This window comes from Mchenga conophoros, linkage group LG6 (genome assembly GCF_057382185.1).
Source record: "Mchenga conophoros isolate Kocher_MC1m ecotype Shallow Benthic linkage group LG6, M_conophoros_male_GT1.1, whole genome shotgun sequence".
NCBI classification, from domain to species: Eukaryota; Metazoa; Chordata; class Actinopteri; order Cichliformes; family Cichlidae; genus Mchenga; species Mchenga conophoros.
The window spans coordinates 4,267,978-4,294,427 of record NC_140531.1 but is presented as its reverse complement, the minus strand read 5'-3'; the positions used below and the strand labels follow the sequence as shown (position 1 = coordinate 4,294,427).

General features: G+C 41.6%; 3 protein-coding genes across 7 annotated transcripts in view; 1 reads left to right on the top strand and 2 right to left on the bottom strand.

Moving 5' to 3' along the window:
• Positions 1 to 149: 149 nt before the first annotated feature.
• cct4 (chaperonin containing TCP1, subunit 4 (delta)) lies at positions 150 to 4,848 on the bottom strand. The gene is made up of 13 exons (XM_085275886.1): positions 4,715 to 4,848; positions 3,970 to 4,022; positions 3,799 to 3,888; positions 3,540 to 3,648; positions 2,940 to 3,204; positions 2,714 to 2,846; positions 2,307 to 2,446; positions 2,102 to 2,198; positions 1,761 to 1,871; positions 1,501 to 1,631; positions 872 to 1,106; positions 467 to 580; positions 150 to 318 (listed from the first exon to the last, which is right to left on the bottom strand). Exons 1-13 carry the CDS (start codon positions 4,830 to 4,832, stop codon positions 304 to 306), a joined length of 1,611 nt encoding a protein of 536 aa, XP_085132012.1. The 5' UTR covers positions 4,833 to 4,848; the 3' UTR covers positions 150 to 303.
• On the top strand, positions 3,870 to 14,228 carry pus10 (pseudouridine synthase 10). Of its 5 annotated transcripts, none has more exons than XM_085275885.1 (18): positions 3,878 to 4,056; positions 5,230 to 5,333; positions 7,876 to 8,003; positions 8,261 to 8,548; positions 8,630 to 8,716; positions 9,897 to 9,931; positions 10,020 to 10,199; positions 10,480 to 10,525; positions 10,826 to 10,890; positions 10,980 to 11,062; positions 11,158 to 11,283; positions 11,557 to 11,613; positions 11,701 to 11,777; positions 12,788 to 12,843; positions 12,941 to 13,058; positions 13,153 to 13,295; positions 13,457 to 13,556; positions 13,700 to 14,222. In XM_085275885.1, the coding sequence occupies exons 3-18, from the start codon at positions 7,878 to 7,880 to the stop codon at positions 13,736 to 13,738; spliced, it is 1,626 nt and encodes a 541-aa protein (XP_085132011.1). In that variant the 5' UTR covers positions 3,878 to 4,056; positions 5,230 to 5,333; positions 7,876 to 7,877; the 3' UTR covers positions 13,739 to 14,222. The 5 variants fall into 5 exon arrangements, with proteins under 5 accessions (XP_085132008.1, XP_085132007.1, XP_085132011.1 ...); XM_085275884.1 differs by lacking the exon at positions 3,878 to 4,056 and adding an exon at positions 4,913 to 5,049; XM_085275882.1 differs by lacking the exon at positions 5,230 to 5,333 and having other exon boundaries at positions 3,870 to 4,056; positions 13,153 to 13,350; positions 13,700 to 14,228.
• A 6,967-nt stretch (positions 14,229 to 21,195) lies between these two features.
• Positions 21,196 to 26,450, bottom strand: part of akt3b (v-akt murine thymoma viral oncogene homolog 3b) — a 37,012-nt gene continuing 31,757 nt past the window's right edge. Inside the window, exons 12-14 of the mRNA XM_085275891.1 lie at positions 22,970 to 23,057; positions 22,033 to 22,135; positions 21,196 to 21,782 (exon numbers count right to left, since the gene is read on the bottom strand). Of these exons, the coding sequence (XP_085132017.1) occupies positions 21,697 to 21,782; positions 22,033 to 22,135; positions 22,970 to 23,057 (277 nt within the window). The 3' untranslated portion in view covers positions 21,196 to 21,696. The remainder of the gene's footprint in view (positions 21,783 to 22,032; positions 22,136 to 22,969; positions 23,058 to 26,450) is intronic.

Below are 26,450 nucleotides of genomic sequence, written 5' to 3'. Positions count from 1 at the left end.
AACTGTAATCTTCAGTGTGCAAGTTTGCTACTTAGACATATGACAGGTATCTTGCATGCTCTGATTATACAGATTAACAGAAACAAGACAAAAGGCCAAGATGTAAAGGTTCAACTTGCTTTAAAAGATATAATCACACAGACAGGGAATGAATGTCAACAAAAAAAAAACCAAGTTGTTTTTTTTTTTATTAAATTATGCAACGTAACAACTACAGTGGAAATCTGAACAGAATGGTGTTAACAGAGTCCTCTGATCCCTTGCAGTGTGAGCAGGCTTGGTGACAAAACTCAATGGACAGACCTATCGGGTGTTCACCTGCAACAAGAAAACACATTTCCACTGGTTTGAACTGTAATCTAATAAACTCAGATTTTGCAAAAAGCCAAAGGTAGTATACAAGAAATTATCTTAAAATAATTTCACTTTAAATGTTTAAAAAAAAAAAAAAAAGATTAAGTCTTACCACATCATCAATCTTCAGGATGCTACGGACCGTCTCAGTGGCCAGTGTCAGTGCACTGATGGAGACCAGTAAAGGCTGCACCACCAGCTCCTCAAGGATGTTGGAGATCCCTCCCTGTTGCACATACAACAAATTGTTTGGTGTGTGTCTTTTGTGTCTAACTGTTCACATTTCAAAATTCATTTTACACTGACATTCAACAGGAAAAAGAAAATTAATGCACTAAAAAACAAAACAAAACCCCACAAAAAACAAACAAACAAGACAATAGTTTTATTGGAGAGCAACTAGAGAACATTTTTATTGGATAAGTAGCTTAAATATCTACTTCTGTTAGCAGTACCTTCTCCACAAAGTCAGGCTATGCTAACTTTAAAAAATAAATTAATAAATTAAAAGATCAACCTTGCGAACGTTGATGCCAGCCATCTTGTCTCCCTGTGCGTGTCTGTTACGGAGCTCCGTCACAGTGGAGATGGGGTTCAGGCCAGCATTCTCGGCAAGCGTCGATGGGATCACCTCCAGGGCATCAGCGTATGCCTGCACACAATAGGCCTCCATGCCAGCCAGTGTGCGTGAGTACTCTGCCAGACGCACAGCCAGCTCAATCTCTGGAGCACCACCTCCAGCAATGAGAGCCCTGAGAGACAGAGAAGGCAAAAATGCAAAAGCCATTGGAACTGATCCTATTACTGAGAGAAATTAGGATCAAAATAAAATAATAACAACCAAAAAGACATTTTCAAAAAAAGAATACATCTGTTTGAATGCTCTCCATCAAAGTTGCTGAAGCAACCCATTGCGAAAATAATGGCGAGCTTTCCTAAATACTGTTCCTCTGTTTGTTACGCTCCTGCAGGATGCGTCAGTGCAAAAGCGCCTTTGTCAGAGGGCAATCGTACCTGTAACTGTATCTAAAGGTGTTCTTGAACAGTCCAACTTTGCCATGTGAGCCAGCATGGAGGGGTATGTTTTCAGGTTCGTTAAGAATTTTTTTAACAATGAAATTTACTCTTCAGAAATAACTGACTGACCTCTTCTTGACCAGGCAGCGGATGACACACAGAGCATCATGGATGGAGCGCTCTGCCTCCTCAATCACAAGCTTGTTGGAGCCGCGCACCACAATGCTCACCGTCTTCCCAGGGCTCGTGCAGCCTGTGATCTGCAAAAAGTGGCAAGCGAGGCACAGAGTTGTTTCAGCTCATTTTTTCCTCAGCTGCAAGTGAAACATTCTGTGTCCTTTAACTCAAAAAAATCAACTGAGTTTCTCTGAGCAAAGACTCAACTGTACCTTGACTAGTTTGCCGGACCCATCCAGATTGACTTCCTCTGCTAGCTCTGCAGTGCCAAGCATCTCTGGAGTGAAGTGGTCGATGTGGGCGATGGGCTTGGTGCCAATAGTCTAAAGAAGGGGTGGGGGCTTCAGTTAAATGGTGTGCAATGCTAAACACAGTTGTCAAAACTAAATACTTGCTCACAAGTTAAAAGTGTACAAATCTTGTTAACTGATGATTAGTTTCCTATAAAATTTTAAAAAGTATAAAGTGCTGCCAAATGTGATGTAGATCTATATATGTCCATTAAATACTGTGTGAAAAACAGAGAAGCCGTGGTTCATTTGACAATACTAACCTTGCAAATGAACTCGATATCCTCTCTCTCAATCTCCTTCACCACCATGATCTTCATTTTGTTGAGGAAGTGCAGGGCGAGGTCACTAAGAGCATCTCTGTTACATGACAGTTAGTTGTTAGTGTGACAGATGTTTCGTGTATCAGAAGAAGACTGAAATGCATAGCAGAGTGTGTTTTTCTCGTGTCCTTCGCTCCCTGCATACCTGAGGATGGATTTCTGGATGAGCAGCACGTTGCAGCCAGCCTTCTTAATCTGTTTTACCAAGTTGAGGATGTAAGCACGCTCCTCCCGCAACACGCGGTCCATTTGGGCGTAGTCTGACACCACGATCTGGTTGTCCATCTACATGCCCCACAAAAACCCAACAGAAGGTCAGAAAAAGAAGGCTTTTCCTGAAGGAATACATAATGGTTCACAAGAACAGCACTGACAGTGTTTTCTATCTACTGAAAACAATGTCTTCTCTTCTGTATGACTGGAAAAGGAGCAACGATAGCAGTTGAAGCAGTCAAAACTGTAGCAGCAGTTCACTGTTACAATCTGAAGCTGAGCATAAAAAATAAGGCAGAAAGGGTTTTCTTGTCAGCAGATATTCATCAAGCGACTCACATCAGTCTTGGGAGGGGACAGACAGAACTGAATAAGGCCAATTTTGGCCTTTTCCACTCGGGTCACACCAGTGTTGGCAACTCTCTGGGTCAGCACAAGGCCGTCTACCAGCTCACAGTCATCAATGGTGCCTCTAAACACACAACACACACGTGATTAAGCCTAGCAAAAATCAGAAGAAAGTGCTTAAATAAGAGTAGAAAAACAAACAAACAAAAACACTCACCCAAGCTTCTTGATGATTTTGATGTCCTGTAGGTCGACACCAGTGGCTGTGGCTGGGTCAATGACTCGCATAACAGCATCCACACTCATGGGTGCCAGCAGGTTTGAATACTGTGACACCACCTTGGAGCACAGTGACGTGGTGGCACTGTTGAGCAGCGTCTCACGGTCACTCAGCTGCACTGGCTGGCTCATGCCCGTTAGCACCTCCACGCCCTTATCGACTGCCTTTTGGAACGACTCCGAAATGATGGTGGGGTGGATACCTGGCAGGTGAGACAAGTAATTAAACGGGCTCAATTGTGCTCAATTAAAGGTTCATGTTGTTATTCTTCAACTTTTCCAGATACACAGCTCAAAACGATCCTTATTTATCTTGTATTGGGCTTTAGCGCCATCTTAAGTTCATCTGCTGTGCAAAATAAGCCTTGCAAAGTAAAGGGAGTCAACATGTCCAGTGCGTGAATTCAAAATGCGCATAAAAACAAACTACAAGATACAAAAAAGACAGAAATAATTCTACTATTACTCTTAAAAAAAGAGAAAAAAAATTAAGCTGTAGCATCACTTTTTCGATTTTTCAATCCCCTAAAGCACTCACCTTTCTGCAGCAGCTTGGAGCAGGCATCCAGCAGCGCTCCAGCTATCACCACCACAGAGGTGGTGCCATCACCAGCCTCAATGTCTTGGGCTTTGGACAGTTCCACCAGCTGAAACACATTTGGTTCAGGCCATATGAGTTAATCGCCGAATTAACAACAGTGTTTGGTGTTTAACGAAGCTTAAAATTATACTTAGAAAGGGAGCACTCATAGGTCCGTTTTAGTTGCAAAGCTTCTGTGCAGGCTGCTGTAACGTACCATTTTAGCAGCAGGGTGGAGCACCTGCATCTGCTTCAGGATGGTGGCCCCATCATTGGTAATGGTTACATCACCCTTCTCATCCTGGATCTGAAACCAAAAACAACAGCCATCGTTTAGATACAGGTGTGATGAGGGGCCTGGGTAAAGCCATCAAATCTGTTCACTGACCATCTTGTCCATGCCTTTGGGGCCCAGGCTTGTTCTGATGGCATCTGCAACAGCTAACAAACAACAAAGGGATGGATGAGAACACAGGTAATAACCAAGTCAAGCAAATTCCACTCATCTTGTCTTGCATTTTAAAAAACAGAAGTGAGGACTAATATCCAAGCTTCTTCTTGGTAAGCACAGCATATTCATGTTTATGAACTAATGAAAATATTTCAGTATCAATATCATTGATATAGCAGGAACCTCTATGTTGTACATTACCTATTAAAATCAAAGGGATCTTACTGGTAATCTAGTTCAGCTGACAGCTCAGCAGCATTACAACCCAACAATGAAGAGATTGTGCTGAATCATTAGCATCCTGTAGCAAGTGCTCAGTAGTGCTCTTTTTTTGTTTTTTAATTAAACCCTCAAATTATTATATTATTATTCATGTATTAATTTGCTTCTTTTAACTAATCTGGAAAAAGTAATACAAGCACCCATAATGGTTTATTCAACATTAGATAAAGATGTTGGATTCTTGTAAACTATTAACTGACCATTATCTGTTATGGCCGCTGTATTGTATTTATATAGCAAAGAAACGCCGTCAACTATAATGAATGAGATTTGGACTAGGCGGAAGGTACCGTCTATAGGACCAGGAATAACGGTGCCCAGCAAACAAGCAGAGCAGGTTGCTGTACAAACCCTGAATCCCATATTAGCTGCTTGATTAACTATGATTATATCAAAATACCTTTGGCGGCAGAAATGTTACTATAGCGAATCTGCGCCGGTTTGTCGCGGTCCACATACGCCCCTCCTTTGTTTTTGCCTCCGTTGGAAAGCTTCGGTGCTGCCATCGCTTCAGGCATCTTGACTTTATAATCGATGGGAAATGTTTAGGGGAGTCTTCAGAGTCAGACTAGTGAACTCCGGCGCTGAAACACCACAGTTCGGCTTCGGATGGACTCAGATTAAGGAGCCGATACCAGCACCCTAGTTAGAAGCTTCCAGATCGCCGGGTGCTGCAGCAGAAGGAAGGACCCGGCTGTCAAATTACCCGGCGCTTGGAGATGACGTTTGCAGACAGTAAAGATTGAGTATAGAGAACCCAGAAGTTATTGATTAGGGTTTACTGTAATTTATTAAAACAACATTTTTATCCATGTGATATCAATAGCATTTGCTATCACCTATGAACTTAAGTTTAGCCCTCGTCTTGTTGCGAGAGGCAAAATTTTATCCTGAAGCTTCTCCTCTTTTGATTAGTTTTGTCTGGAAGGGCTCAGACTACAGGAAAGGGACCCTCTATTGACGAACGTGCCTTACGAATAACTGATCATCACTGTTCATAAAAAACACTGTTCTGTCAGGTAAGTTTAATTCTGCTGTCACCCATAAGAGGTTGTGTAGATTGTCTGTAGATTATTAAAACTTGTTAGCTAGCTTAGAGTATCAGAAAATTGAAGTGAGCCGTGCTGGAGCTGCAGTTGTTGGATTGCATAGGCGTGTTTAAGATGATTAGCTGCAACAGTCGTTTTTTTTGTTTTTTTTACACAATCTCAGTCTTCCGATGGCACAAAATTCTTATAATTAATAGTTTATGGTTATTTTAAGATGTAAAACTTTTTATTGTTGGTTTAGATTTTTTGTTTTGTTGTTTGTTATGTGTAGACATAGCACTGGTTCACCCGTTGAGTTGGGAATATTTAATAGATCCGTGTTAAGTAGCTTAGCAAATAAACATTGTATGAACATGGTTAGGTTCAAAGGCTGGACTAAAAATGCGAGAAAAAGCAGCCACTGCCCAAAGAAACACCTTGAAAGCCTTTCAGAAAATAACTGAATAACTATTTTTCGAGATCATTTTAAAAATTACAAGACGTTCTTGCGCCTTGGGTACAAAATATACAGATATTTAGGAGTAGCTCAAGAGTTTTGGGCAGCACGTTAGAAAGCTAGGATCAGTGCACTCTGGGAAGATGTTAACGCTTCCTTAAACATATTTGCTGTGGGATCTGGTGAGATGGAAACTGCTGGTTTGAGTATCTGTTCAGACGCTCACACGTGCTCTCTCTGAGATTTGGGGGAGGGGGGGCCTTTAATGTGTCTTTTTTCTTTTTTTTTTCTTCTGTTTTTTTAACACTATCTCTGACAAACATACGTATAACAAACAGGAACATGACTGCACAAATATTTGGAGCACTAGGTCTGAGAACAGCTGTGTAATGGCTCTCTACAGGCTGAACAACAGTCACAGATCTGCACTGTAAGCCTGTTGATGCAGTGACAGACAGCTGTTCTCCCACTTCCTGGAGCAAAAGCTGTGTTGCCTTTTTGTGTTTCAAAATATGCCAGACAAAATACTTCTCTAAAACAAAATGTGAAAATGTCCAAATGGTGAGAAAAAAACCTCATAGTACTTACAGTAAAAGTAAAATGAATCAGTTTATTATCTAACTGGAAACTGTGTGTTTTAACCATAACCAGGAGTTTCGATGTTCTCCCCTTGTTTGCGTGGCTTCTCTCTGGGTACTCCAGCTTTTTCCCCACAGTCCACAGACATCCAGCTGTAGGTGTGAATGTGGGGTGTTAATGGTTGTCTGTGTCTCTGTTAAACCTGCATCAGGCTGGTGACCTGTCCAGAGTGTACCAGCCTCTCGCCCTATGGTAGCTCAGATGGCTCCAGCCTGGATGGATGGTGTTTTAACCACAGTTAGATATATGCATGCTTATTAAATAAGATTATTTTCATGTGGTTTTTCATGCAGTTTTTTCTGTCTTTCTTTCTTTTTTTAATACACCTTATAATAAATATCTTGACACATGCTCAATCATCCAGGTGAGTAAATCCCAAAAGTTGATTCTGTTCATCTGGACGTAACGTTTTCAGTGGGAGAAACAGAAGAACATCATATCAAGAAGACCCTGAGTAAATGTGGTTATCCCAGCTGGACATTTGTCAAAGCTGCGATGGCACCCAAAGAAAGCTCCAGCTGATCCAGGAGAGAAGGACAACTGTTGCCTAAGCAAAAACCCTTAGTGATCCCTTATGTGTCAGGGCGTATCGGAACGGCCCAAATTTCCCCTTGTGCAACAATTAAAGGATCATTCTATTCTAACAGCTGAGATGCATTTTTTTCTCAGCACTGCATCTCTGTGGCTTTTAAACCCCAAATCACACAACGCCAAAAATTGGTCCACCCCAAGGATCGTGTCCCCCGACACAAACAGAGTAACATAGTGTACGCTGTTAAGTGCCAGGAGGATTCCTGTGATTTATACATCGGGGAAACCAAACAACCTCTGGCTAAGAGGATGGCACAACACAGAAAAGCCACCTCGTCAGGCCAGGACTCTGCAGTCTATTTACACCTACAGGCCAGTGGACACTCTGGATGTACACAGGGAGGAACGCTGGTTTGAGCGCGGAGTCAAGGAGGCCATTTACGTGAAAAGGGAAAGACCATCTCTGAATAGAGGAGGGGGAATAAGGGTACATCTGTCACCATCTTACAATGCTGTGATTGCAGCCATTCCCCAACTCTCTGTGATGGTACTCATGGTCTTTGATCAGTGGTTGTTGATCAATGGTTATGACAGTTTGCATAAATAATGATCAAGGAACTGAGCTCCCAGCCCATTGTTCATGCAGTTTTCAGTCATTGTGCAAATGCACTGTTTATAAGGTTGGGAAACCTGCAGTCAGCTGAGACTGCAGAAGTCACTTGGATGAGTAATGAAATATTTCTGCCACTCAAAACGCTGCGTCCAGGTGAACACAATCAACTTTTTGGGACTTGTAATAAATAACACACAGTATTTACAAAAGGCAGTTAACATCTGCAACATTTTAAGACAGAATAGCCATTTATCATGCCGAAATGTTCATGGTTCTCCTTTTGCACTCTGCAGTCATGCTGCCCCTGAAGGAGAAGGATAAACCAATCATCCAGAAGTTGCTGTCAGCTGGCTGCTGCGCTCGCTGTGTCCTCAGATTCTGCTGCGTGAGTGTGCAGGCGGCCTACCGGAAGCAACCAGAGGTGAGGCTCATGCTGCAGACGCCGCTTTTATACCTGCTATATTCTTTAATCGTCATCTTGTTTAGAAATTATTTGTTGGTTTGTTTGTATCGTGGCTTATGCAGAGAGTTACAAGGAAGAAAAGATTGTGAATACTTATCTTCTTGTTTGGGGAATGTATGCTCTCGTTGTCGTATTCTACAGATTTCGTCAGTTGCATTAGTAAATATGTCAAAATACATGAAAGTTCTAATTGCATTTTCTTCGACCTGACACAGGAAACACTTAAAGAACTTCAAATTTTCATCAATGATACAGAAAATGATAAATGTCAAGATTCAGTAGCTCTAGACTCCAGAGATGATTACAAGTCCAAAGATGCTGCAGAATCAGAAACATCTGAAGACCCTCCCAATAAAAGAGCAAAACTGGAGACCAGTATAACTGATGTTCAGTCAGAAGAAGAGGCAGCCGCTGTGGTCAAATCAAAGGATGGGGACTCACGTGTATGTGTGGTGTGTTTGGGAATCCTGCAGGGACTATGTGGTACAACCCAGGCGATAAAGGTGTGTGCGCTCGACAGTATTCACTGTTTCCATTTACACTGCCGTCAGTGTTAAACTGCTGTTTCTGGTGTGTGTTCACAGATAGCAGAGGCAGTGAAGGCTGGAAACTACGAGTTTGACACACTGGTGCTGTCTGTGTCTCTGCCCGCTCAGCTCTGTGTCCGCGAGGTCAGTATGGTTGTGTGTGTGTGTATGAACCATGCTTACATATTTTGTGAGGACCAAAAATTGGAATGGTACTATACTTGTGGGGACCAAAAGTCAATTATGAGGATAAAATGCTCGTCGCCACGAGTTTGAAGACATTTTTTTAGACTTAAAATGTGGTTTTAGTGTCAGGGTTACAATTAGGTTATGGTTAGAGTTAGGCTGAGGGTTAGGTGTAGTAGTAATAATAATGATAATGATGATAACACATTTTATTTAAATGCGCCGTTCAAGACACCCAAAGACACTTAACAGTAGAGTAAAAACACATAATAGAACTAAGAACAATATAAAATACACAATAAGTTCACAGTGAATAAGCAAACTTGAACAGAGAATCAGTGTTTCTTATATTCGGGGTAGAGAGTTCCACAGGCTGGGACCAGAGCAGATGAAGGCTCTGCTTCCCATGGTGCTGAGGCGGAAAGAAGGCACAGCAAGTGCAGAGGAAGATCAAAGTGAGTGGGCAAAAGAGGTAGTGCTTAATAGGTCAGAAAGGTAAGCAATGTTATGAAGGGCCTTGAAGGTGAACAGAAGAAGCTTGAATACTATTTGGAACGTCACAGGGAGCCAGCGACGTTCCTGAAGGACAGGAGTGCTGGTAGGAGGGGTTCTGGTAATAATGCAGGCAGCAGTTTTAAACCAGTTGAAGCTTATGGAGGGATTTTGGAGGGAGACCATTGTAGAGATAATTACAACAGTCAGTGCAGAAGGTAACAAGACTATGAACAAGGATTGATAGAAAGGGGTTAATTTTGCATAGATGGAAATAGGCAGAATGGGTGAGATCATTGATGTGTGATTGACGTAGGAGACGAGGTGAAGAAATGTGACAGTGTTGACTTCCCAGCACAAGTTAATTTGAAACAACCATTACTTAAGGCATTTTTGATGTCAACATTCTAACCTTTGTGGTTTTTGTGGATTTTTTTTCTGTGTCCTTTGAGTTTTGGGTAATTGAGATGGATGTCTTGGTACTCGCAATATCGTCCATTTGGTACTTCACAGTTTTTCACGTTATAAGTTCATTTCCAGGCATTCATACATATCTGTAATATTTTCACTGGATGTTCATTTGTATTTATTGCTTATGTAAAATATCTGCGCACTGTTTATGACAATTTCTTTTAAAATACTGCAGCACTCCTGTTGGCTCTACGTGAAGAAGGAAGTGAGGTAAAGTATTTGTCACCTACGTTTTGAACATCAGTCGATGTACAGTCAAGAGTCACAAGGAATCAGATGTTTAATTTAATATTTTCAGAGAAAAGGGCTTAGTGCTCGACAAGGACGATGTCATCCAGGTCAAGGAGGCCTTCAAGTGGATCATGCAGGGCATGGTTACCAAGGAGCTGGGGGGCATTGCTGTGGTTACCAAGGTCAGCCCGTTTGAGGTCAGCGTGGAGTTCACTCATCCAGAGACAGACGCTGACTGCCACTTCCTGTGAGTCCTGAACTCTTCAAGATCACATGAAATTTCTGAAACAGCTCTTGGTGAAGAACATGAAGTTGGAGGGGAAAGGAAATATTTCTGAATTGCTAACATAAAAAATGACCAGTAATAATTAAGACATATCCATTTAATTTAGAAAAATCCATTAGAAGGATTCACAAATTCCCTGAATTTCAAAAGCTAAACTGATTTTAGATTAAAACAGGAACAAGATGTGCTCTGAGTTTTGAAATGTAAAAGATTTATGGGTTAAACAATGTCCTTTTTACAGAGCTGCAACATGTCCTGACTGCTTCAAGCCCACCAAGAACAAACAGGTGAGGAAGCAGAGTTTATCCTTCAAAATAATCAGGACGACTAGTTTGTCTTCATAATTTAATTGAAAGTTCAGTAATAATGTATACTTTATTGATCCCTGTGGGGAAATTCCTCTCTGCATTTAACCCATTCACTCAGTGAAGCAGTGGGCAGCAGCGTGTAGGGACGGTACTTTGCTCGGGGGTACCTCAGGGTAGCCGTTTAGTGGATTCGAACCCCCGACCTTCCGATCACGGGGCCACCACTCTACCTACTGAGCTATCCCTGCCCCTGTGTGAATCTGTATCTTCTCTCTGCAGTCTGTGTTTACTCGGATGGCGGTGGTCAAAGCTCTGGAAAAAATACCCGATGCCAAATTTTTGAAGTAAGGATCCTCTTCATCTTTAACGAGTAAAAAGTTCTATGGAATGATTTTGAAATGACATCTTTTATTCCTTCATTTCCTTTCTCCAGGCACTACCCCTGTCCTCCAACGCAGCCTACCAGCAGTTGCAGCCCTCAGGTCCAGTGTCTGCACGTGTCTGTGTTTGTGGCAGGTGACGTAGGACATTAAGAACATCTGTTTGAAATGTTGTTGTCTAAAACTGACAGCATAATAAATAGCATAATGATGTCTCCTCGTGATGTTTAGGGAGATACAACAAGTTCTGTCGCAGCCTACCTCAAACTCCCTGGGTGATCGATGGAGAGAGGAGGATGGAGTCTTCAGTGGAGGAGTTGATCGCGGCGCCTATCCTCTCTGCCTTTAGAGCGGATGGTGAGACCACAATCGCAGCTTAAATGAAGACAAGCACAGTTTTTGGGGGTGTTTTGGTTTAGTTTGGGAGCAGGTTCATTTTAAACGTGAGCCAGCTTGACTTTTAAAACCAGAGATTTTGTGACACTTTTTCAGTGAGCAGATTTTAAACTGTGTAATAACTATTGTACATTTATTCATGTTTATTTATATTATTACTGTTTTGTTTTTTTCAGCACATGACACGTGACTTGCCGTAGAATAAAATCTTTATCTCTGTTTTCGGGGTTGCAGGTTTTAATTTCTCTTCATCTGGCAGAGAGGATGTGGATGTCAGGACTCTTGGGAACGGTAGGATTTTTGAAACTTTAAGATTTTGTCAGTTGTGAAGATTGAAGAACTGTTTATTTTATCGGGTTCATTGGTTCGATTTGGCAGGACGTCCATTTGCGATGGAGCTGCTGAATCCTCACAAATCCAGATTCAGCAAAGAGCAGATGAAGCAGCTCCAGGAGGTACAGATGTGTCCTTTCACTCCGTCCATTATTCTGCAGTCACTTAGTTGCTGAACTGAAGGTCTCAGCAGCAATATAAGAGTTTCCTTATTAAGCCTGTTTTACATTATGAGAAATGTTGCAGTGACTGAAAATATTTGAATTCAATCCCTGGGAATCTCTTCTCCCTTAATTATTTTAATTTGTAATATTTTACTTCAGCCAAGAACATCTTAAAACACAGTTATTTTCTTTCGTTGTTTAGCATTTTGTTAAAATGAGTTAGTCCCTGCATTTGATTTGAAATATGTTAAAGTTGTATATAAGTAGGAACTGACTTTATTGCATAGTACTTTTTTCTTTAGAGCATAAACTGTAATAAAAGATGGACATGGACACCTTAACATCAGGTATTGGTTTTGGCATTTTGAAGAGGTGACATTAACTCTGTGGAGGTTGCCATGTTAGGATTTGGAGCAAGAAGTGAGCTTATTTGGATTAGCGTTGTTGCTAGCAAGCTTGATTATTGCTTGCTCATGTGACCCTTTAATTAGCACTATGTAATAGGAAAAATATGGAACTTAAGGTACCAAAACAGAAGTGCAAACCTGTTGGACAGGCTGTACCACACAGCAAAAACCTAGCAGAGGTTCAATCAATCAATCAGTGGTGGTAAGACCTATCAGATCAGTTATAGCTACCTGGGTTTACCACACCTGTCAATCTTAGCCACCACACAACTATAGAAATCAATAATAAATTCAGATGGATTAGATATTAAAGGCATTTGGGATCCATACATTCCATCCATACACAAGGTTGTAAAGGGAAAATATGTGTTTTGCACCACAGTGTAAATTTTAGCATTTTAACATGAGAGTTTGTAAATTTGCAGTTTTGGGCAATTGGCAGATCCTTTTTTTTTTCAGCCTCCTAAAAAAATGCTTGTTTCAAAGTTAAGCTGACAGAAATGTACGTTCACTGATGCAAAGACTTTAGGCCTGCTGATATCATTTTTATTTTGTTCTTAGACCATTAACCAGTCGTCAGACAAAATCAAAGTGAGAGACCTGCAGATTGTTACCAGGTGAGAAAATGACTCATTCTGCATTTGTACAGCGACATCTCCAACATATGTGAAAGACTAAGAAAGTAGTCCATGTTTGCTGTGTGTTAAATTGCAGAGAGGCTATGAGTCGCATGAAGGAGGGAGAGGAGGAGAAGACCAAGTCATATACAGCTCTCGTGTGGACCCAGAAACCCATCCAGAGAGAAGACATCTCTTTTATTGATGACATCAAGGTCTAGTTGGTCTAATTCATAACCTGTTGAAATTGGAGTGTTTTAACACTCAAACATCAAGAATCAGCAGTGTGACTGTTGTGTGTCTCATCAGGATCTGACTCTGGACCAGAAGACCCCTTTGAGGGTTCTGCATCGACGGGCGCTGGCTGTCCGACAGCGAGCCATCCACAGCATGAGCACTCGCTTCCTGGACTCTCATCATTTCTACCTACGATTGAAGACGCAGGCCGGGACGTATCCTCACTTTAAATGGCACATCTGTGCGATGATGAATTATAACATTGCACCGGTCAGTCTGTTGTTAATTGAAACGATAAGCTAATAAAATATTTTACCCTGAATTTTATCTGAAACCTGCAGTGAGACAAAAAAGCTCCTTAATGCTCCGCCAACAGTTACATCAAAGAGTTTGTCCACGGAGACTTCGGCCGAACGATTCCCAACCTGTGCCAGCTGCTGAAGACTGACACAGACATCCTGGAACTGGATGTGGAGGTGGGAGAAAGTCACATCTGTAAAACAAATATTCAATATGTTTGCTTTTTTTATTATCATACAGAATATAACTGTCACTGTCTTTTCTGGAAATGTTATGTCCCTAAATTCCTACTTGTTGAATATGATGTTTCCCTTCTCAGTCTGTGGATGTGGACTGGCCTCCCCCTGTGCCAGAGTGAAAGCTGCACTGCCACGCAGACGCTGCTCTTGTCCTGTTTCTGAGAGGATTCGGCTTGGACTGCACTGGTTCCATCTGCTGCTGGATTCCTGTTAGACCACAGTGCTGAACTGTCAGCAAACGGGTTCTGACAGTTGTGGTGAAGCCATGACGGTGCTTGGAGGAGAGGAAAACACAGTTCTCTCGGTTGGCTAGTCTGCTTTGTCTGGATTTATTTTTCATCTTCACATCATCGACTGTGAATCTTGAGTCTGAAGTAATTTAATAAATAATAGTGCCCTTGTTCTGTTTTGAGTTTTTTCAGGGCCAAGTGGACAAAGTAGTTTGTATGTAAAGATGAAAAACACGCTCCTTCTATTTTTGTGTACATACTGGTGCTTATTTGCTTTCAATTAAAGTGTATCAAAAACTATCATTTGTTCCTTTGAAGCAGAATGTCAAATAAGACAGGCTAATGTGTAAAATGTAGTTATAAAACCTAAAAAAGCTCTTAAACCTAAAACATTTTATTAAATTGTATTCTATTTTTTCTGTATTGATTTTGTTTTCTTTATTCTTTTTAAGCAGACTTACCAAATTAGTAGTGGATTAAAAATCAGATAAGGGTAGTATGACAGATGTATATTTTTAGTTGGAGTGGCTGATGGAGAGTTCGTTTGGATGCAGATGTGATGCTGGTGATCAGTCTGCATCACTTCCTAAATGTTGCTGAAACAAACAAAGGCAGCAGAATTTAAAACATACTTTTAAAGAGTTGGATCTTAAAGAAGAGGTCAGAGGTCCAAATAATGTTACAATTAGAATCTCCATCTCCTATGTTGTCAGTGCATGCTATGGCAGTAAGAAACATTTTAAATTGCTCTGTGTAGCATTATTAGGACTTTGACCTTGAAGGAGAGGTCAGACTACAGGACCACCAAACCCTCCCCCGCATCCTCTGATGTCTCCTTCCTCAACGAGCTCAACAACGTTTATGCTCGTTTTGAGCGAGGGAACCCCACAACCACAACCAAAGCAGACATGACGCCAGACCACCAACCTCTGACTCTCTCCCCCACCGATGTAGGAGCGGTGCTGAGCAGGATCAATGTCCACAAGGCTGCAGGTCCTGATGGCATCCCCGGGCGTGTTCTCAGAGCGTGTTCTGGAGAGCTTGCAGGAGTGCTGACAGACATATTCAATCTGTCCTTGGCCCACGCTGTGGTACCGGCCTGCTTCAACTCCACCTCCATCGTCCCGATACCCAAAAACTCCAACCCATCTAGCCTCAATGACTACCGCCCAGTAGCACTCACCCCCATCATCACTAAGTGCTTAGAGCGACTGGTCCTAGCACACTTCAAATCCTGTCTCCCCCCCACCCTGGACCCCCACCAATTCGCATACCGCCAGAACAGGAGCACAGAGGATGCAGTCTCCATCGCACTGCACTCTGTCCTCTCACACCTGGACAACAACAACACCTACGCCAGAATGCTGTTTATAGACTTCAGTTCAGCATTCAATACAATCCACCCCTCACAACTCATCAGGAAACTGACAGACCTGGGTATCAGTTCCCTCATCTGCAAATGGTTACTGGACTTCCTGACCAACCGCCCCCAACATGTCCGGCTGGATAACCGCTGCTCATCTACAATCACGATGAACACCGGTGTACCACAAGGCTGTGTGATGAGCCCTTTCCTCTACTCCCTCTTCACCCACGACTGCAGACCTGCTGATGGTTCCAACACCATCATTAAGTTTGCAGATGACACCACGGTGATTGGCCTCATCAGTGACAACGATGAGGCCGCCTACAGGGAGGAGGTGGATCGTCTGGCTGAGTGGTGCGACAGAAACAACCTGCTGCTTAACACCGAGAAGACCAAGGAGCTCATCGTGGACTACAGGAGGAATGCTGACCCACATCCACCCATCCACATTAAGGGGACGGCTGTGGAGCGTGTGAGCAGCTTCAAGTTCCTGGCAGTCCACATCTCCGAGGATCTCATCTGGACGACCAACTACTCCAAGCTGGTCAAGAAGGCTCACCAGGGCCTCTTCTTCTTGAGGACTCTGAGGAAGAACCACCTGTCCTCAGACATCCTGGTGAACTTCTATCGCTGCACCATCGAGAGCATCCTGACCAACTGTATAACAGTCTGGTACGGGAACTGCTCTGCCTCGGACCGGAAGGCGTTGCAGAGGGTCGTGAAAACTGCCCAGCGCATCGCCGGAGCACCACTTCCTGCCATAAAAGACATCTACAGGAAGCGGTGTCTGAAAAGGGCTGGGAAAATCATCAGAGACCCCAGTCACCCATCACATGGACTCTTCACCCTCCTGCCCTCTGGGAGGCGCCACAGGAGCCTCCGGACTAAGACCACCAGGTACCGGAACAGCTTCTTCCCCACAGCTGTCAGACTCCTGAACTCTGCCTCCTGACATCTGACCCACGTTAACACACGGACTGGACATACACACACCCACAATGGACAACTGTACCCTCAAACACACAATAATAACATGGACTGAACCACCACTCACAACCACTAGCACTTTATATAGCGTCTTAACTGCACTACTGCATAGTTCTGTGTAAATAATCATACGATAATTTTTAATTCTACAAGTGTTTACAACCTGCATAGTTCCCATTTCTGTATAGCTGTATATCTCATATTTCTGTATAGTTTTTTTTTTCATATTTATATCCTGTTCATAGCCTGTACATACTTATAGTTATAGCATATTCATAACATACTTCATACCGTGTACATTATAACATACCATAATAGACCCATTTCTGTAATATACTCACATATCTATATTATTGCTAATATATATTGTAATATATCTATATCACTAAAGCACTTCTGGATGGATGCAAACTGCATTTTGTTGCCCTGTACCTGTGCATGTGCAATGACAATAAAGTTGAATTCTATTCTATTCTATTATTAACTCCGCCAGGAAGGTTAAGGTGCACATGAAAAACTGACTTTGATTTTAAAGACTTGATGATTTTGGTTTCCAGTGACTGTTAAGTAGATTTGGTCTCGGCAAATGACCCAGAATGTGTCAGTCGAGACTTTCAGCTAGAATATTCCACTCATCAAGAGTCCGTAGTTCATTTTAGTGAGTCCATCATTTCTGGGGCAGCATATTTTAGCTCTTTTAAGTAATTCACAGACAAAAAACCTGAAGCCACAGATTATCTACTAATCTTTACTGCAAGTGGTGTTTTTGCAAAAAAAAAAAAAACTTACTTTGTTTTACATCAAGAAGCTCCTGGGCAGTTTCAATTTATGAGATTTATTATTAAGTTTTTGTACAGCAGATAGTTTGATATTAGAAATGTAATATTTGGCTTTTTTAAAAACTATTTTGTCTTCCATGTTAAAGAACCAAAATATTTTTTTGCTATATTAATCCAATCCAAGTGTATTTGTAAAAAAAGTTGAACTTATTAGTTTTCTCAGATCTCTTTCTTCATAAAAGGCAAGATCTCATCTAAACAATAAAGAAAAAGGTCTGAAATCACCTGAAATAAAGAGTCACAACAGCAGAAACCCTGAAATGTATTTCTTTTAATTTAATTCAAAATAAATACTACCACGGCAATGCAAGTCCACTACTGGGTTCTTGCCCTAATGTTTTGGTAAGAAAACAAACAAGCAAATGATCGAAAAAAAAAAAAAAATCAGTTATGCATCCATCATTCTTCAGCGACTTTCAAGAGGTGCCTTTTTAACAACATACAAGGTAACACTGTCTAGAATGACAAACATTAATAAAACAAACACTATGGTATAAAAAGGAGGGAAGGAGAAGGAATTGGGACTGAAGAAACCTGATGAAACCAGCACCGCACACACGCACACACACACAGGAAATAAAACAAACAAACAAACAAATGACAGTCCTCCAAGGCTCCTCTTATAGTTTTTTAAGAAGGTGAAGGGAACAGAAGTACAGTGCAGACTCCATGTTACAGATGTCCTCACATTTCTGGAGTCGATCGTTTTCAGGGACCATGGTGACATAAGAAAGGCGGGTTGGGGTTCGTCTCCATGGAAACATCCTCATGAATCACAAAAAAACCAAACAAACGCAAAACTGAAAAAACAAACAAAACCCAAACAAAAAACAGTGGAAGGGTCCATTCATTGACACGTGTTTATTTTTTCCTTTTAAATGTTTTTTTCTTCAAAGCAGTTTTTGAATCGTTTGCGGGTGGTTTGGATTTTTCGGTCACTATTCTCATCAGCAAGCTTAACATACAGTCACACAGAAAACAAATGTTTATGCCTCATAAGTGAAGACAAAAAGAACAAAAAAGGCATTGCATATTTACACCAAGAAGTTTGGGGCCACTTTTTTCTCGCAGTCCTCACAGTCTTCATACACGAGTGTCTCACGGCTCAGTTTTCTTGTGATCTGACATGATCAGTAAATTATTGATACTCTTACTTCAATTTAAATATTTGTCTGTGTGTAAATACATTTCTCTCATAATACTGACAAGATTAATTGGGTCAGGACCCCTGCGTCTGGAGCTGGAAGCCTCACTTCTGCTTAGCATCTGTGTGATAAATTACATTTTCTTCACTAAGATTTGTCATGTAAAAACAGTCTTTGTATCTGTGTTTGTGAGTCAATATTTCTCCTCTTAAACTGAAAACAATGTTTCTCTTTTTTTTCTTTAAAAAAAAAAAATCTTTACAGCAATCTTCTTTTTAGGTTCCTGCACAGCTGCAAAACCCTTTCCCTTCACTTTTTACTCACTACTTGATATGTCTCGGTCGTACTTCTCTACCTGCGTCGTTACTTTAACACACAAAGACGTACCAATCCTCAGTTCTTCTTCTTAATCTTTCCAAACATCTGTAAATGTACAAAATACTTTCAAGTCGGCAGAATTCTCCAGCAAATCAGATCTGATGTGTGCTCACAGGTGAAAAGGCTGCTTCACAAGGACAGTTTAGCTGACAGTATTTGGGATGATTGGATCGCTTTCCCCAATTCTCCACAGTCAGTTCCACTTCTTGTAGGAAGTGTGATGCATCAGTCAGGCCACTTCTGGGCAGAACTCACTAAACATATGCTAATACTGCCAGTGTGGGAGCCAAGCCTGCGAGCTAGTCCAGACGAGCAAACTCCAGCTGCAGTGTCAGTAACACCAACACGGCCCCCTCACTTTCACTACACTCCAAACACACCGTCTGCTGGTGGGTTTAAGCCGCAAAAGTCCCCACACTGACTCTGGCAAGTCAGTACTGCTGCTACTCGTAACCATCGCAACATCCACCTGTAGGGTACCAGGCCATACTCTGACTATCCAATGCTGTAATAAATTCATCACTTTAAGCTGTAGTTGCCCAACTACTGCCTTTAGTTGTAGCTGCACAGCACATCAGAGGACTATCTTCTCATCCATATCATTTTTTTGCCAAACTTACTGTCTGAATGAGTTTGGCAGCTTTCTGATCACTTTCAACAGCAGCTGAGCTAAGAAACAATAAAATATCCACACGTCTTACTGTTTCCAATGAACAAAACACTTTTTCAGCTACATGTCAGAACACACATTGGAACAGGCGATACCAGAAGATTGTCAATTTTGGTTTCTGGATATAACAGCTAGGTTACTTGTGTTAAGGACTCACTATTTGGAGGCTATTGGAGGGGCCTCCATAATAGCAGAGGCCAGCAGGAATCAGTTCAGTGACCAAAATAACTAACACATGATGGGGACGGAACTGCATGAAGCTCAGTCTGAACGGTCAAAAACCTTCTTGTGACTTGATGCATGGAGTTTTTCCTTTGCAGACACCTTTCTCACTCACTATGTGTTAATAGACCTCTCTGCATTGAATCATACCTTATAAAGCGCCTTGACGCGACTGTTGTGATTTGGAGCTATATAAATAAAATTGAATTGAAATTCAAAAAGGAAAATAACAAAAAATGAAAAGTGGTTGTCCAGTGTATACTTTTGTATTTGGTAACTAACTGCAAGTGACTGCAGTGACCTCTTTAGATCGCAAGGCAGTTCCAAAGGTCGCCTGGTGGGAGGCAATCTGTCAGACGACTGTGGTCTGACTCAGAGTGACTGAAATCACTCAGATTTCAAAGGCTTGCACATAACCGCTGGATAATTAGAAATAGACTGACAACATGTTGCTTTCTGAGTCAGCCTGTGCCAAAGAGAGCCACTCTTCTGTCTCTGTGCAACAAGACACTTGTCTCAGCTGGTTGGCAACTGGTTGTGTTCTTGTACATGCACAAAGCTGCTGATGTCATTTTTAAAGTAAAATTGCCATCCCAAGGCAACTGAACAAATCTGTTTAACACAGTTAATTTGTGCAAAAACATTGTATCCAAGTACAAATCTGACCCCATTAAATTGCAAACTGAGCGGATACAGCAGACTGACTGCTTGACTCCAATCTTATTGTCAAAGTCTTGATGCACCAAAAGTGCTTTGAAGATGGCAGGTGACACAGTTGCAGTGATTCTGTTCATGCTTTGGACTCCAACCACTGTTTTCACTAGTGTGACTGTAGCAATAGAGGGTTAAATAAGCAACCAGAAGCAGGAACAGGCATCAGAACCAACTACAAAGCAACGTGCAGCAAGCAAACTGCTTGGCATGTAGACGTGACCTGAGGCTTGGGGCTTCTGCAAGTTGTGGAGCATTCTCGTGTCCCCATGTTTTGCAAAAACAGAAGAAAAGACCATCAAATCTCAGTTTGGAGTAAACTGCCGACTTCACTATGATCATTATAGACAACACTGCGGTTTACTACATCTGAGAGTAAGTGTGTGTGTGTTTCTGTGTGCTATGACAGCATATTCTTGACCCCCATTCAATCGCAAACTGTACATACATACATGAAGCCATGTTTCCCTGTGTAAACATCCATTCCATTCTAGTCCTACAGCTACAATGAAGAAGAAGAAAAAAAAAGAGGAGAGGTGGATGATGAGGAGGAGAAGAAGCGGCGATGCTGCAGAGAAAGGCCTCGTTCCCCTGCCGGCTGTGGAAAGCTGGAGCGGTTAAGCTGAGTTTGAATGCGGTTGTGCTCTGTGGCGCCTGAGTGAACTGTGCAGTTTCTGGCAGTTTAGTGTTTCTTGTTTCAAAGTAACTTCAAAAAAGCGCAAAAATAAAATAAAATAAGAGGGAAGTTACTGCGACGAATGAAAGGAATGATATAGATTCACCCATTCTCATCTTTCAACTTCTCTTTTCTGTTTGTTTGTTTTTTGTAATCTGTAGGCTCACTGTGATTTTCATCACCATGGATTTGGGAAATGTGCGCTGCCATGGCAAATGTACGAGGAAGAGGTTTTTTTTTTTCTTTCTTTCTTTTTGTTTTTTTGTTTTTTAATGAGTGAACCATGAGCCATGCACTTCTTCTCAACTATTTATGACCTTTCACATCCCAGAACCCACCCACCCTCTCCCCTGATGAAAAATCCCAATCCCCAAAAACAACAAAAACACCACCCTGTAGGTATGATGCAAAACATCTGCACACATAAGGCAACATTTTTGGTTTTTTGTTCCCTAAAACGGCTCTTCCAAACCAAGTGCAAAAAAGTTAAAAGAAGAACAAAAAATGGGCAGAAACAACAAACAAAAATATTAACGCAACCTGGGTCAACAACTTAATACTGACAGAAAGAAAAAAGAAATAACAAAAACATTGCCTTCTGCAGTAAATAGCGCTGAAAATGTAGGAGACTTATTTTTTAGTGTGGGGAGACCGGCTGGAGTCTATCCCACTGTGCAAAAACCTCTTTTAAAGTCCCTAAAAAGACTTCTCCCCCTCTGCAAGGAGGCAGAGAAGAAGAAAAAGAGGGGAGACTGGTGTTTTTTTGTTTTTGTTTTTTTTTTTCCTAAAATGGCTACGCGTTTTCCTCAAAATGGCCACAAATGGGGACGATACTGCCTGGCTGGGCTGGAGCTCACTCTCGGCCACTGGCCGAGTAGGAGAACTGTGGGAAATGAGGCCTTCGCTCGTTGTCTGCTGCATCCATCCCGTCCTCATCGTCTGTAAAAACACAAACAGGAAAACATAAGAATGTTCCAATTATGGACAGTAAGGTTGTCCTTACAAACTTTAACGGCAGTTACCCCGACTCTCCTCAAATATTCAGTGTGTCCAATACTAATACTGTTTTCATTTGCAGTTGGTGTTTAGAGCCAGTGCCATGCAAACACGCTAAACTCACACTAGCTGCTGGCAGTGTCATCTCAGTCAGTTAATACAATGCAATAAATTACAGTGAATGTGCACTTACATTTTTCCGGTGGAGTGATGGTGATGGTCTGTGCTGTGAACTCTTCATCGAAGTAGCGCGTGTCTGTCTCAGAGGTGACCTGAGGCTGGAAGGGTGGTACCAACTGGGACGGACAGAAAGCAGAGAGCGGTGGTGTTGTATCACTGAGGGGTTCAGTCTTCAAACAGCTTCACATATGCTGTTGTTTCAACTGAAGGAACACTTTTTTTGTCAAATGACTTTTATCAGTCGTGCTAATATAACACAGATTTTAATAGAGCATTTTACCCTACAGACACCCTCTGTACTTTTAAGATTAGGCTTAAAATTCACCTTTACTAATTAGGTCCTGCATTTTTTACAGTTAGGGTTAGATATTTTTGTTCACCTTAAACAGAACTCAAATCAAACATTTAGAGCCTTTTTTTCTTTTTACTTTATTAAAATTATTTTGGTGAGTTCTAAACTTTTAGATAGTCTAACATACACTAATACAAAGAAATTATCACCAGACTACAGAGTGTGTTATGTTTCTTCATTAGACGTACAAAAAAGGCAAATTTCAGGGGAATACAGTTTCCTGGTCCAAATGTGAACACAGAAGAACTGGGGAACAAAATCAGTTTAAAACTTCACACCATATTGTTGTCTGTGTCTCCAATACACACATGGGAGGCCTGGGTGGACACGTTATTATGAAAGCTCAAGTTGAGAAAAAAACAACATACAAATATGTATAAAACGACCTGGTGGTACTTGTCTGACTGTGTTATAGTGTTCAAATGAAATAAAGATGAGGTAATGTTTTGTCCTTTTCATTCCATTTTGGATTTTACATGTCAGCCAGACTTCTTTTGAAAAATACGGTAACCCTGATACCAGAATACCTCAGAAACACTGTTTGAATCGATTTCGATTGAAGTGACGATGACGTCTAGCAGCTAAATCCTGCTCTCACCTTCTTGTCGTAGACGTCCTGCCAGTCGATTGTGCCAAAGAAACTGTGCCGCATGATCTCCTTAGCGTCATCCGGTCCACCGCCCAACCTGTCAACCAACACACAGAATACGAAGGAGATGGCGTCAAAGTCATACATCAAATAGCGCTCTCACAAAGTCTCCATCAATGGAACCAGAATATCCACCTGCTACTGATCCCAAAATAACTTGATGGGGTGAACAAGTTCGCTCAGTGAAGCTGCAGTAGCCTCTTTTCACTGGCGTCTTCGTTAGACACAGAAAATGCTTCAGGGATGATAAGAGTGGAAACTTGAACGCAGCCACCAGCTGGTTTTGCCTGAGAACATTTTAGCTGGGCACCCATTAACATAAAGAGTTTGTGCTCTCATCAAGTGTGCGCAAGATTATTAATTTAAGCAACTGTATGTAAGAACATGTTATCTGGATATGTAACCACTTTGCCAAAGTCTGGCAGGAGACGCAAATTCCACCTCAGGTTGAAATTAGGTAAAGTTAGGATGTTAAAGAAGCACAGAGGCTCAAGCCTGCCATTAACTGGAAACTACTGGAACACACAATAATAATAAGTTTTACATTGCCAGGGACAGAGAAGGTACTGACCAACAAAGAAGCACCTGCTCCAAAATCGACAGCTTCAAGCAAAACTATAATTTGCTGATTTTCACCCGTACAAGCCAAATGCCTTCTGGAGAAAAGTTTTATGGTCAGAGAAGATAAAGTAGGGCTGCACGATTTTGCATAAAATGAGAATCACGATTTTTTGGCTTAGAATTGAGATCACGATTCTCTCACGATTTTCTTTTCCATTATAAATATTTATTGCACTTATTAACTGCACATCAACTTCGTAACAGTTGCGACTGAACATAAAAACAATAAATAAACATAAAAACAATAAATGTCTCACGTTTTGTTGTTGCCGCAAAATGTTGTACTGCTTGAAATTCCGTCTCCACCGTTGCTCGACGCTGCGTGTACAGAGCAGGTAGTGCAACAATAGAAAAATAGTTGCGGGACGGCACTGTGTAGCGTTTGTCTAGGGTGTTGATCATTTTCCTAAATCCCTCGTTTTGCACAGTGTTGATGGGAGCCATATCTTTGGTCAGGTGATAAGTGATAGCCTCCGTAATTTCTTTGTGCCTGCGGGAGGTCGACGGGTAAAGGGAAGCGCTGTATAAGGTTCCCGTTATTGATGTTTGGGTGGTTGACCGGGACGGATTTTCACCGCGGTAAAGTGAGCCGTCATTTGTGAGCCGCGGTCAAGCCAGCCGCCTCCTATCCGCCGCATAAATTTCCTTGCGCTTTTACACCACTCTTTACGGTAGCGCCTTTTCGCTTTATGTGCCGATTGAAAGCCTATACCCGCGCACACGTGCACGCGCGCGCACAAATTACAATGTAACGGCCCGATACAGTCAATACAATTATGGAAATGTCAGAAATTCATTAAAAATCATCCTGAGTAGTTGATGTACAACTTTCAACACATCCCCCTCTGGGACACCTACTGTACCTGTGTGCCACGTTTCATCCAGATTTACTGTAGAATTCCTCAGAAATTAAAGGAAACTTATATTCAATTCAATACAGTCAATACAATAGAATTATGTCAATTTTCAAAAATTCATTAAAAATCATCCTGGGTAGTTGATGTCCAACTTTCAACACATCTCCCCTCTGGGACACCTACTGTACCTGTGTGCCAGGTTTCATCCAAATTTACTGTAGAATTCCTCAGAAATTAAAGGAAACTTATATTCAATTCAATACAGTCAATACAATAGAATTATGTCAATTTTCAGAAATTCATTAAAAATCATCCTGAGTAGTTGATGTCCAACTTTCAACACATCCCCCTCTGGGACACCTACTGTACCTGTGTGCCAAGTTTCATCCAAATTTACTGTAGAATTCCTCAGAAATTAAAGGAAACTTATATTCAATTCAATACAGTCAATACAATAGAATTATGTCAATTTTCAGAAATTCATTAAAAATCATCCTGAGTAGTTGATGTACAACTTTCAACACATCCCTCCTCTGGGACACCTACTGTACCTGTGTGCCAAGTTTCATCCAGATTTACTGTAGAATTCCTCAGAAATTAATGGAAACATTTATTCAATCTAATACAGCCAATACACTACAATTGTGTCAATTTTCAAAAATTCATTAAAAATCATCCTGAGTAGTTGATGTCCAACTTTCAACACATCCCCCCTCTGGGACACCTACTGTACCTGTGTGCCAGGTTTCAGCAAGATTTACTGTAGAATTCCTCAGAAATTAAAGGGTACTTGTATTCAATGCAGTCGGCCAATAAACTACAATTATGGAAATTTCAGAAATTCATGAAAAATCATCCTGAGTAGTTGATGTCCAACTTTCAACACATCCCCCTCTAGGACACCTACTGTACCTGTGTGCCAGGTTTCAGCCAGATTTACTGTAGAATTCCTCAGAAATTAAAGGGTACTTGTATTCAATGCAGTCGGCCAATAAACTACAATTATGGAAATTTCAGAAATTCATGAAAAATCATCCTGAGTAGTTGATGTCCAACTTTCAACACATCCCCCCTCTGGGACACCTACTGTACCTGTGTGCCAGGTTTCAGCAAGATTTACTGTAGAATTCCTCAGAAATTAAAGGGTACTTGTATTCAATGCAGTCGGCCAATAAACTACAATTATGGAAATTTCAGAAATTCATTAAAAATCATCCTGAGTAGTTGAGGTCCAACTTTCAACATATCCCTCCTCCGGGAAACCTGCTGTACGTCTGGGCCAAGTTTCAGCCAGATTTACTGTAATATTCTTCAGAAATTGCAGGGAACTTATGTTCAGTGCAAGAAAGGCTGAAAGACGACCACCACTGAACAAGACACACAAGCTGAAACGTCAAGACTGGGCCAAGAAATATCTCAAGACTGGTTTTTCTAAGGTTTTATGGACTGATGAAATGAGAGTGAGTCTTGATGGGCCAGATGGATGGGCCTGTGGCTGGATTGGTAAAGGGCAGATAGCTCCAGTCTGACTCAGACGCCAGCAAGGTGGAGGTGGAGTACTGGTTTGGGCTGGTATCATTAAAGATGAGCTTGTGGGGCCTTTTCGGGTTGAGGATGGAGTCAAGCTCAACTCCCAGTCCTACTGCCAGTTTCTGGAAGACACCTTCTTCAAGCAGTGGTACAGGAAGAAGTCTGCATCCTTCAAGAAAAACATGATTTTCATGCAGGACAATGCTCCATCACACGCGTCCAAGTACTCCACAGCGTGGCTGGCAAGAAAGGGTATAAAAGAAGAAAAACTAATGACATGGCCTCCTTGTTCACCTGATCTGAACCCCATTGAGAACCTGTGGTCCATCATCAAATGTGAGATTTACAAGGAGGGAAAACAGTACACCTCTCTGAACAGTGTCTGGGAGGCTGTGGTTGCTGCTGCACGCAATGTTGATGGT

Bases quoted from the DNA above. Each gene is read 5' to 3' on its own strand.
- pus10 (XM_085275881.1), top strand. The intron at 8,717-9,896 runs GTCAGTATGGTT...AAAATACTGCAG, and splicing joins CTCAGCTCTGTGTCCGCGAG to CACTCCTGTTGGCTCTACGT. The intron at 11,063-11,157 runs GTGACGTAGGAC...CGTGATGTTTAG, and splicing joins CGTGTCTGTGTTTGTGGCAG to GGAGATACAACAAGTTCTGT.
- cct4 (XM_085275886.1), bottom strand. From the start codon at position 4,832: ATGCCTGAAGCGATGGCAGCACCGAAGCTTTCCAACGGAGGCAAAAAC. The intron at 1,872-2,101 runs GTTAGTATTGTC...CCCCTTCTTTAG, and splicing joins ATATCGAGTTCATTTGCAAG to ACTATTGGCACCAAGCCCAT. The intron at 581-871 runs GTTGATCTTTTA...TATGTGCAACAG, and splicing joins CTGGCATCAACGTTCGCAAG to GGAGGGATCTCCAACATCCT.